We start from the raw sequence: 12,197 nt of genomic DNA, 5'->3' as shown, positions 1-12,197 counted from the left end.
TGGATCAGGTCTGAGCGCTGATGCCTTCATGTTTGTGTCCCTTCGGTAATCCTGCTGAGTCAGCGTCTTCTTGCCGTATGGGAGGTCAGCGAGGGCTGGAGGAGCTGCGACAGTTATTCAGCTGCTTTTACACGTGGTTATTTGTCAGGAGCTCCAAGGTATATGAGATAGGATGATAAAATCTGGCATCTGCATAAGAATTTAAAAAATAAATGTGTAAAAATTATTATATTGCTTTTAGGGCTGAATAAAACAATTGGACATATATTGATTAATTGATTATTGAAATAATCGTCAACTAATTTAGTAATAGATTAATTGTTAAATGGAGTGTAGAGACTGTAAAAGATGCCTTTAGCTGACAAAGCGACCATCTTAAAGCAGCAATCATACCAAAATTGTAAAACAATATAAAAAAAGATTTTAAAAAAAGATAAAAAAAAAACATTTTCGTATATCAATATGTTCAATCCAGAACTCCTCAAGTGGAAACGTTTAAGATTCAGCTGGTTTAATTTAGTAAAGAATATTCTTTAAGGAGCCTTTGGTTATCAGATAATTAATCGATTAATTAAAAATAAAAAAATCTATTTGCAAAATAATTGTCAGTTTCAGCCCTAATTGCTTTACAATGACAGCAGACAAGAAATGTGCATTCCCTCTGCTTAATGTTATTATGTTTATAACTTTTTTATTTAAAGCATATAACAAAGCAATAATAGTGATTTATTTATTTATTACCAATCCCAATACAACTTAAATTGTTTTCAAGATATTTATGTGCAGAATACTTTGATTATTACTATGGTTTGCTTTTAAAAGTACCAATAATTTTTGTAATCTGGACTTAATATTGCCATTTTAGGAAAAAAATAGGTGGTTGTCTTTTTTTGCATCATTTATTTTATTTCATCTGTAAATATATAAAATTATGGTTTGGTCATAGATTTTTTTTATTACTTTATAGATTGAATTTACTTTTTTACCAGGGTTTGATCAAATGTTTGCTAACAGACGTGTAGTAAAAAGCCTCTCCAGGTCGTATAAACAGAGGATGCAACCAAAGCCATATTAGTCTCTATTGATGCCATGCCTTTAAGATCGGATAATGAGGAAAACATTTCCGTGTGAACGCCACTTTGTTGTTTTGATGGAATGCCGCTGCAGAAACTGGCATCCATATTGTTTCCCAAAACCGTAAGCAAACCTTCAACTTCCCCCGTCTGCACTTGTTGCATTGGCACCTCATGTTATTCCAGCTACATTGTGTGTGTTATCCATATAAGGGTGCTCGTGCTTCGGGGCTGCACTGGATTCTGCACTGCGTGGTTTTTAATAGATGCAGAGCGCTATGCCCATGTAAGCACAGGATACATCAGGGAGGAATAAAGAGTTTGCACTGGGGTTTAAATGTAAGTGACAGTTTTATTGAATTTAAAAAATGAGTCCCTTTTTAGTTTTAGGCCTAAAAGCTAAAAAGAAGGGCTGCAGTTTGACAAAAACCTTTATTTACTAAAAGACAACTTACATTTCTCTCTTCATTTATTATCCAGCACAAAACATTTACCTCGTCTATGGATATTTTCAACAACATATTTATTGCTGTGTAAACTTTGTAAATGATTCTGCATCATGTAATTTATTTTCACCAAGCTCATTTTTTCATATGTTGATGTTGAATCTTTAGATGTTGTGTGTTATTTTCTTTTTTAGCATCAGAGTGAGGATCATTTTAACAAATTCAGCATCAGTTTGAGGGCATTTTGTACTAAAGTGAAAATCATTTTACTGGTTCTTAATACTAACGTTTAGGTTTAGCACTAAGACGTTTAGGTTTTAGTATATTGTCAGGGTTATGGCGCGGAGAGAGTCAAGAATGACTGAAAATTAATGGGACTCAACACACAGTCCTCTCAACATATAGCAAGATGTGAATGTGTGTGTTTGAGTCCTTGAGCTTCATGGAGTCATGTTGACTGCATAATAAAACATTTATTTGCCTCTGAGGTCAGCGAGCTGCCTATTTACAACTGATACAAACACTTGCCTGCTAAATGGGCCCTCAGTTATTGTGTTCTGTGTTTTTGGTCTCATGTTTGTGTTGCAGGTTTTAGTCCAACTGAAGAAACTTTTTAGACCTGTATTTCCAATTACATTCCTTTGAAGCTGCTAAAATAAGCAGTCAGTCTCTTAGCATGAGACTCTGGTGGATTAAAAAGGAGAGGATTGTCATGGGCTGACCCTGAAGCAGGGATGCTTTTCACATGTTTCCTCAGAGCTCTGTCTAATGCAGAAATAACTCAACTCACAGTCAAACTAACTTTTTTTTTTGGAGTGGTATTGGGTGTTGAACCTCTGATCTGAATGTAAAAACTCTTTATTCTTGGATACTGTTGATGTACATGCGCTCTAATGCCGTTGTCCAAATAAATACTTTGTTGCTTTCCTTCACTTAACGTCTAATGTTTCCGTTTTTTCCCCACCTCTTTATGGAAGGATGTGGAGAAGGAGCGATGGGGGAGAACGGAGCTCAGCAGGGAGGAAATCCAGCAGAGGATCGAGCATTACAACTCCATGACCAAAGACTACCTTAAAATGACTCTGGTGAGTTGATGCAGGATCACATGACGCTAAACATCAATGCATGAAGAATGATGTCACATTGACTGAATAGCCTTTATATTTAAATAATAGAATTTATTTCTTACAATGCCTCCCTGAACTTGATGTTGTTAGAAGAGTTAAAGTTGCTCTTTGGAAGAAAAGAGAAGGTACAAGCACTCCTGACACCATATGTTCAAACAACAGATACTCACAGGATTAAGGTTGGGAATTGATACGATTTTCACGATTCCGATTCTCTTATCGATTCTGTGAAACAATTAACTTGGTAAGTGCACGGTGACATTCGTCTACCTTCGCCTGGGACATTCTATTTCTGCCTGCCTCTGAGCCAGCCAGGCTACCAGTCTTGTCACAGTCATCTAAATCTAATGGAGTAGGCATCCGTTTAATGAAAAAGAATTACTGTACAACTTCGGGAAATAATCTCATCTCCTCCTGATTTAAATAAACGAGCGTCACCTTTCTCTGTTTAATAACCCAAAAGAGAGGTAGCAAATTGGTTCCTTTCCAGTAATGACATATGATTTACTAGGAACCACTCCGCCAGATGGATTTGCTCCGCATATCCATCTGGAAACCTTCTGTTGAAGTAATTTTGGGAAGGGGCGAAAATACTGGTTAGCTGATTGGCCTATGTTGGTGATAGAAGGGCCAAATAAACCAATCAGATCAACGAAGCATATGACGTACTAACAGAGCGACGACGAAAACACAACCACAAGCCAGGCTACTCTTGCCGAAACCAGCCGGGAGAAGAGCAAAAACATCTTTTCCTCTGAGAAAAGCCTCCAGAGCAGTGTTTTGCTCTTCTTTCAGTGAAGAAATACTCTGTAATTCCGATAAAACTTGCTCGATAGCCACGCTAACGCTAGTTTCATCGGCTGAAGCCGCCATGTTCTTTAGACTGAACTGTTGCGCTTCTTGTTGCGTCACACCTCAACCCGCCTCAAAGCCAACGCTGATTGGACGTTCGTTTGGTGAACGGCTCCAAATTTTCTTTAACGGAGAGTCTCCAGACTGATTAGCGAGTGAAATCTTGAAGCTCGTGAGATCAGGATGGTCTCACGAGGCTAATTAAGCACAGCCACTGATATAAAACTAGCAGAGTTGCCTTCCATGCTGGTCGTAACTTTAGCTTCTGTCTGGAAGCATCAAAAACACAGCATTCATTAAAATGTATGCCATGTTGTTTGCATGGAATCATTAAGAGAATCGTTAAGCGAGCTGCCAAACGGTGCCATGGAATTGGAACACACGGAACCGATTCTAAACAGGAACCGGTTTTCGATTCCCTTATTCCCTGACCGTAACTTAATGATGAGCAGATAAATTGGGAGATATAACTAGTAGCACCTGACTTCTAGTTTCTCTGTTGAAGCTGCAAGGGTTGGAAGATTCTCCATGAATATTTACTGCTCCTAATCTGCCTAAGTTGAACCAGTTTAAGTTCATCAAGGAGAGCAGATGCCTTTAAGAGACAAAAATACTAAATTTGCACATGTAACATGTTAAAAATGCGCTTAAGGAGTGTTTTATTAGCATGTGTATAAAGTGAAGCTGCTCGTAGGTGTATTTATTGAGTCTGTGGTCTTTTGGCTGAATCCTGATTTCTGCCTGATTTTCCTAACTGTAATCAGGTAAGACACAGATTACCTAGAGCTACTCCAGACAACCACATTAAATGTAAAAATAAATCTCTATAAGGTTGATCTGCCATAACCTGCTAAACTCATTGCTTTTGATTGGTTCTGTGCAGAAGGTAGAAGTAGTTCCCACTCTACGCTCAGGTCGCTGTGGCTGTTTCAACATTAAGACCGGTTCCCTCCTGCTCTCAGCATTCCCGAGCGCTCACATCAGACTGATGTGATGTTATTCCTGCTATTGTTCTCCCCCACAGTGTTTCCCTTGGCACTGAGGTCTGTGTTTGAAGCTGAAATGGTGTTGGAAAATGAAAAAGCCTGACACATTTTACTAAACTTTACAAGTTGTGCCTCAGCTCTCAATAAAGAAGTATTTGGATTCTCTTGGACTAAAAGAATAAAATCATCTCTAGTCTTAATAAGCCCTTCATTTTCATTGATTAACCTTTTATTTTGTTTTATTTTTCTTCTTTTCTAACTTAAAAATAAAACCTGCAGATCCTCATAGCTTCTTTGTTCCTAAAAGTTGAAAAATTCAGACAGGATTCTTTTTCACTCTGTTCACAGAATATTTACTTACATCAGAGCAGATAAAATCCACATTTAAGCTGCCACACCTTGGTTTATTTTGTCTTTAGTCCTTTTTTTTTTACTTCTCTAATTCCTTGTTTTGTCTTGCTATCATGTCTGGTTATGGCTTATGAGGTCAGCAGCTGCAGTGAATCGTAACAGAGCGTGACGTTTGTCTTTTAGAACCCTACTGGTGTCTACACGGGTTTCATCAAGGTTGTGTTGGATCTAAGAAGGCCGGTGACGGTGCGCGGAGGTCAGACAGGAGCTGGAGGAGAAGCCGTGATGCAGGAGGCCTTTTATCTGCCGCAGGAAGTCAGCAACACGCTCCACATCAGCTCTGAAAACACCGTCAAACAGGTGGGAAACGCACGACCCGAAATGTGTTGCTCTGAGCGTTCAGGAGTGTCTGAGTTTCTGTCGTTTTGTGTCCAGGTGATCATGGCGCTGCTGAATAAGTTCACGGTCGCTGACAACCCTGCCAAGTATGCGCTGTACAAACGTTACCGCAGGGAAGAGCAGGGTGAGTCTTCCCCTAAATGTTTCTGTGTGAGAGAGGGAGAAGGTGAAAACGACTGCGATGCAGAAGCAGCTTCGTGCCGATCGTGCCAGTGGCAGTATCAGATGTTTGGGCTGTGATGCAGCGCATGTGTCGAGGCCTCGCCCTCTCGTTGAATACCACAGGGTTCACCCAACAATGACGACACAGCAGGGATACCCAGGAATACACACAGGCTGCATATAAATACACACACGGTGCTGGATTTCACTGATCGTCTAGTTAACACCTCAGACCGACATGACACTTTATCAGAATTTGGAAAAACTATTTATTTCATTTATTTTTATTTATTTCCAGGCATTTGTAGAGTTCTCTTTCCCCTTCTGGTTGTGTTTACGTTTATTACGAGAATGACGCTGTCTCCTAATTAAAGACTGTCTAGACGGGCAGATGTATGTAAAATTTAACGGCTTTTATTTGGCTTTTATGAGAAAAGTCTAGAATATTTTAATTGAGTTGTGGTCACAACATGAAGCAATGTTTAAAGGGCGACACAAGGAATAAATATTTAAACTTTTATAGATTAGTTGCTAGTGTTTGGGCCTTTAGTGTATGAAGAAGCCACCTCACTTTCTGATATATAAATAAAGTTTCACTTTTCCTGGCTCACATAAAATAAATAATTTGTGCTAAATGCTTGAATAAAATTAGATAATTTTAAGAAAACTAATTGAATTCAAACTTTAAAATCCATTTTGGGTATCTGTGATATTAGTTTGCTAAAACCATGGCCTGTTCCTCCATTACATACATTTTACCTTCATGGAAATCGTACTCACACACAAGGCATACGGCAGTCCATGATTAATATCTGAAATGTTATCTTATCTCGATCCTGCACTAAAATGGTGGTATCGGTATCAACAAATAGGGCAAATAGGTTTAACTATTGTCACCCATTCCAGGTAGGCAATAAAAAGTTCTACTGGATTTACTTTCTATTAGTCTATATTACTTTCTATATGCTCTTTGTAAAGTCTTCCTGCTTTACAAAGGCAGGCAGCAGCTTGACGACGCCATGATGGCAATGATTTTACGTCCAAATAGTATGCAGCAGTGTTGTAGTAGTCTTGGTCTCCAGACCATTTTTTGATTGTCTCGTCTCGGACTTGACCGCATTTGGTCTCGGTCTTGTCTCGGTCTCTGCCGCTGAGGACTCTGCCTTTTTATTTCAAGACCGGTCAAGACCACAACTGTGGAAATAACGCTAATCATCAGAATATTATCAGTTTCTTTAAGATCCTTCTTTTTATTGGATGCTTGGATTCAAATCCAAGCAATAACCTGTCTCATTGGTAAATGCATGTTTTTTTTTTGTTTGCTTTTTTTTGGTTTTACTGCTGTCACGCCCACCCCCTTTCACCTGCGCGCGGGCTGCAGCACAGATTGAAAGTCACAAGTGGTTGTCTGAGAACGGGATAACATGTTGGCCAAATCATCAGTTATAAAATTCGGCCATTTAAATCACAAAGAATATATTGGTAAAGCAACATTGAGAAAAAAGCATACAGCGCAATGTAAGTTCTGCAGTGCTTCACTATCAGAGACGGTAGGGACTACGTCCAACTTATTACTTAAAAGGTGTTTATGTTTATTCCAGTTCTGTGTGTTAAATATCTAGGTGTTTTTATGTGAATGTGGGTCTTTTAGATCAATTTGAGTGATTTTGATCATGTTTCTATTTTATTGTCACATACTGGTGCTGGTCTTGGTCTTGACTCGGTCTCGAATTCCCTCAGTCTTGGTCTTATCTTGGTCTCTGGTTAGGTGGTCTTGACCACAACACTGGTATGCAGTTCTTCATATATACACACATCAAATTCAAACAGATGGTATGGGTATCGGCTAATACTGCACCGCCAGGTATCAGGGCCAAAAGATGGCATCGGCGCAATGCTGCTTATTTGTGTTGATGTTTTCATAAAAGTCGCACAAATAGGCAGTGGTTTTCAGGTGTTGCTTTTAAATGCAACCTAAGGTCTGCCTCCAATGAAGTGAGATGACATCACCTCAGGGATTTCCCAGCTTGTTTAAGGCCCACACAAAGTCAAAACGAACACGAAACGCTAATATTTTCCAGAACGTTTGTCGTAAAGACGGAGACGTAAAATAAATGTGATCGACCACACGAATGCATGAAATCGCTGCAAAATGTATGCTAGGCCTGTAAGTGGCGCTGTGGTGCCAAAGCAAAAATATGCGAAAACAGGCAACGAAATGTTGGGCATGCGCAGTAATATTTATACAACAACCAAACCGGAAAACCGGAAAATGGCCCTGCGGGTCCATTTTCGTGGTTCAGTCAAATTCAGGTGCTGAACTATGTCGTCTATATTGCTCTCTTCTTTCTGGAGATATTCCAGAAGAAGAAGATTCTGTTGTAAGCCCGACAGCAGGGTGAGTAGCATGAGCAGCAACCATTTAACACAGTACGGCGCCATTGTTGTTGTGATACTGTGTCGCGCATGCGTGTAAGAAAAAAAATGCGGCTAGAGCTTAAAGATGGCAACACAAAAACGGCGTTTCAAAATCTTCCCACTCTAAGGGCTTAATAAAAAAAAGATCGTTTACAGACCCTGAAACGCCGGCTTCGTATGCATGAGAGGCTGGTTTGGTGAAAAATTTGTGCGTTTAGGCCAGGGTTTGACTTTGTGTGGACGGGGCCTAAACCTTATTTACCTTTATAAACAATAATAAAGTTCAAATAATTATTTTTTTATGATTTAAAGGAAAATATAGTTCATTATATCTTATCTGACCTTTAAAAAGGAAAATTTTTGTTCAGATTTGCTGACCTAAAAAATTAAGGTATATTTTTTATAGTAGGTTTTAACAGGTGCTTTCTGTTCTATGTTAAAGTTTAACTCCAGTGTCTAGTTGTTAATAGGCCACGCCCATCAGTGCATACAGAGCGCATAGAAGCACCTGTATGGATGTCTGCCGACTTGAACAGTCTCTGTGTTTTGCAGTGTATGTGTGCAAGCTGGCGGATGGCGAGAAGCCGCTGTTCCTCCGTCTGGTGGCTGGACCCAACCTCGACGTCCTCAGCTTCGTTCTGAGAGAACAGCAGACAGGAGAAGTCATGGTGCGACAAACTTCATGCTCCCGAATTTGTTTCTCTTTTCTCTGCGTTTGTCCCCCTTTATGGTCCTCCTGGATTTCACTTAATCAAAAGAAATAACACAAATTTAAATAAATCCTAAAGCCTAGCTTCATGACATATTAACTTTATGATATAAACTTATTATTTATACTTTTAAACTTATTGTCACATTACAAGAATATTGTTGTTGTTTTTTTTATACAAGACCAATACAAAGCAGTGAATGATTGTGAAGTTCAGAAAAAAATATGCATTGTTTTAAAATTATTTTATAGCAAATGGAAATCTGAAAAGTGTGGCCTGCATCTGTTTAAGCCCCCTATGCTGGATATGTGGTCGATCCATGTTTGAAAGGTTCAGTTTAGGCAACTGGATGTGAAATTTTATAGAAGATGTCTCATCCAAGACGCTTCTAGAAAACTTCCAGTTGCCTAAACTGAACCCTTCATGCTTGACTATGACCTGGATGACTGAGAATCCTAACAGATACGGTTAGAGCCATCTTTCTAAAACAGCGCTGCACCTTCAGACCATCTTTTTCAATCCCACTTGGAGATTGACAAAGATAACACCTTGTTTAGCATGTAGATCATAAAGTTAAAGTAATGTTTTTTTTGTTACTAGTCTTCCATTCAGGCAACAGCTTCTCTTACTGCAGCTCTTCCAGAATTACACACAAAACCTCATAGATGCTCAATTAACTTCTAGCTTTGTTAGAAAAGATTTTTTACAGAATTAAACCAGGTGAAACTAAACCTTTCCACTTGAGAAGTCCTGGATAGAGCATATTGATAGAAGGAAAAGTTTATTTGATCTTAAATGCAAATTATTTATATATTTTTCATCTTCTTGGTATAATTACTGCTCTAAGTTGGTCTCTGTCAGCTAAAGGCATGTTTTACAGTCTCTATACCCCATTTAATTTAAATAATGGCTGACTAATTTAGTTGACGATTTTTTTTCTTTAATTATCATGTTTAATCCGATTGTTTTAGTCCTAATTATATCTAATACTGGACAAATACTGCACATCTGCCTACTTTATACTCATTAGCTTCTGTGTGTTCCTCTCCAGTGGGACGCCTTCTCCATCCCTGAGCTGCAAAACTTTCTCCGGATACTTGACAAGGAGGAGCAGGAGCAGAGAGATGCAGTAATTCGTCGCTATGAAGCCTACCGGCAGAGACTGCAGGAGGCCATAATGGAGGTCAGAGGGCCTTCGTAGAGGATTTCCCCTCCATCAAACCAAACTGCTGCTCCTCCTCACAGAGACTGAGGATGTGCGTTTTCTATCTGAAATCTCCTTGGAGGAGAAACGGGGTGTAGATGTTGGTAGAGGGAGGGTGTGGAATGGAAAGCAAGTGGAGGGAACCAGCGCCTGGATGAAGGGATGGTTTGGATACACGGAGGACCGCTTACACATGAAGGACTCGGAAGACAATAAACTTTCAGACGTCTGCACTCGCCAAAGATTCACTCGTGTGCCATATTGTTTCCTCTCAACCATCCCTCCTCCTTTCTTCTGCTGTCTTATAATTTATCTCAATTCCTTTTTGTTTCTTTCACTTTATTTTAACTTGTGAGAGACTTGAGGTTGTATTTTTATTTAATTCCTTTGTTTTAAAGGTTTGTACATATGTTTTCTTAATTTATATGAGTAAAGCTTTATCCGTTTTTTTTTTCTTTTAAAGCAAAGTCTTATTTCTTTTTCATTGTTAAGAGAAAGACTTTTTTTTTGGCACAGACAGGGAATAGATTATCGAGGCGGTCACTATATGATGCGTACATCAGATATCGCTGATGCAGTGGTAATTTATATATGCAAAACAAAAGCTCTGAGGAATGAGGCATGTTAACTGGAAGCGCTGTAGCTGGAAAAGGTGATGTACTTCTGAAGAAAAGTAGATATCTACTAAAGTATGGAGCCCTGAGCGTGCCAAATGTAGAACGATATCATGAATCATGAAGATCCACATGTTGAGTCATAAAGGCAACATATAGTTCTTTTTGTGGCATTTATTAATATTAAGCTAAAAGTATTATGTTTAAAAAACTCTCTAAAATTAGTCTACCCACTTTTTGAAAATTTTTATTTTCTAAATTTGTTTTGCTACAGCAAAACTTGGGAATCACTAAACTATTATCATTTATCATTAGAATCTAAAAGATAAACATAATTTTTAAATATTTTAATTGATCGTTAGTTTAGGTCAAAAATGATTTGTCTTTACTTTGGAATATTGTTTCGTTGGAGGTGCGAAGACTTAAAGAGATTAAATATCACAGTTTTACTGTAAAACTCCATCTTTACACAGAGTTTTAACCTCTAGTTTTAGATATGGAAAAATGTGGATTGCAAAGTATTTCATCAAATAGTTTTTTTTAGAATATAGATTTTTGGCACATCTTGGGCTCCATAAATACCAATTGGAAGCTAAATTGAGCAAATATATGCAGGCAGTGTTGTGCCCCTATAAAGTTTATTATTATTTTCATGTGGCTTTTGATAAATATAAGTGATAACATCATAAATTAGACTTTCACTTCTAAGTTTGATGCTCAATGTCATAATCCTATGAAATGCCATATACATGGAATGTCAGTTATGATCTAATTTTTAAAAGCTATAATAAGATATTCAGTTTGTCGTGTTTTGATATCGAAATTAGACCTAGAGAATTTGGAAATATGAAAAAAGTTGAGTTTTAAGTTCATTATTTCAACTTTCTAAATCTTAAGTCTATGATATATGGTCACTTTCTATTGATAATACATATGCTGTTTTGTTTTTTCAGCTGGGAGGAACGGCGCTCTATACTGGTAGAGAGAAATCTACTCTAATTTGAGGCTAAATGAAAACTGCTTTTATATTGTGGGTACAGAAAGTTGAAATGTTTTAATGGAAGATGTTATTCTTATGAGCAAAGAATTATATTTTGTACAGATATTTTTCTGTAAATTGACTTTCGGAGTTCCAGTGTTTGCAGGGAAAGAGTGATGAGATGCAGTTGGTTTCTGGAAGTTGACCGAGTGTTTGAGGAAGTAGAAAAGAAACGCAAGATGTTTGCAAGGAGGAAAAATAATAAGATTGGCACCAAGCAGAGTGACTGTGGCCTTGGGGACGACAGGGTTTTCCTTTAGCCAAACGTCACTGATAAAGTTTGTCTGCTTTGTGCATTAATGAAAGCTCACGTAGCGAAAGGTCTGTGTGTGCGGATAGCTGGCAAACAAAGAAGGCTGCTTTGTCCTGACAGATTGTCCTGTTTTTTCAGTATTCTCTGTCTGCAGCTATGCAGTTTTATCTTCATTTGAAATGTCCAACCTTGACCTCTATTATAAAACTGAGCTTGGATTCTGTGAGATATTCTAGAGGGAAAACAGAAAGTGAGGATGGAAGAAATACTAAGAGATTTTAGAGAGTGGAAAACATGCAGAAGGTTTCGCTGAAATGTTTTAAATGAAAGAAATATCAAGTTTTTTTTTTAGCTTTTTTTGTCTGAATTTATTTAAGTATTTAAAAAAAAAATACAAACTGCTTTTAAACGAGTGTCAGACAATCATTTGGATAAACCAGAACTTTGGAATTTAGTGAATCTCGTTTTGTTTTTTCTCTGCTGACACTGAATGATGTCACGCTGATAGTGCTGCAGAGGGCTGTACAATGACCCCATCTAGTGGTCAGTTAATGCATTATTTT

At 38.1% G+C, this 12,197-nt stretch overlaps 1 protein-coding gene across 4 annotated transcripts in view; it reads left to right on the top strand.

The window, feature by feature from the left end:
* The window catches only part of rassf3 (Ras association domain family member 3), a 72,660-nt gene extending 60,690 nt beyond the window's left edge, over positions 1-11,970 (top strand). For all 4 annotated transcript variants that reach the window (XM_038300216.1, XM_038300218.1, XM_038300219.1 and 1 more), the window contains 5 exons: positions 2,497-2,604; positions 5,019-5,195; positions 5,271-5,358; positions 8,367-8,482; positions 9,576-11,970. In XM_038300216.1, coding sequence (XP_038156144.1) covers positions 2,497-2,604; positions 5,019-5,195; positions 5,271-5,358; positions 8,367-8,482; positions 9,576-9,725 — 639 coding nt within the window. In that variant the 3' untranslated portion in view covers positions 9,726-11,970. The remainder of the gene's footprint in view (positions 1-2,496; positions 2,605-5,018; positions 5,196-5,270; positions 5,359-8,366; positions 8,483-9,575) is intronic.
* Positions 11,971-12,197: the final 227 nt, after the last annotated feature.

This window comes from Cyprinodon tularosa, unplaced genomic scaffold, assembly GCF_016077235.1.
Source record: "Cyprinodon tularosa strain WSP-4 unplaced genomic scaffold, ASM1607723v1 ctg442, whole genome shotgun sequence".
Lineage (NCBI taxonomy): Eukaryota > Metazoa > Chordata > Actinopteri > Cyprinodontiformes > Cyprinodontidae > Cyprinodon > Cyprinodon tularosa.
This window is presented reverse-complemented; position numbering and strand designations above follow the sequence as displayed.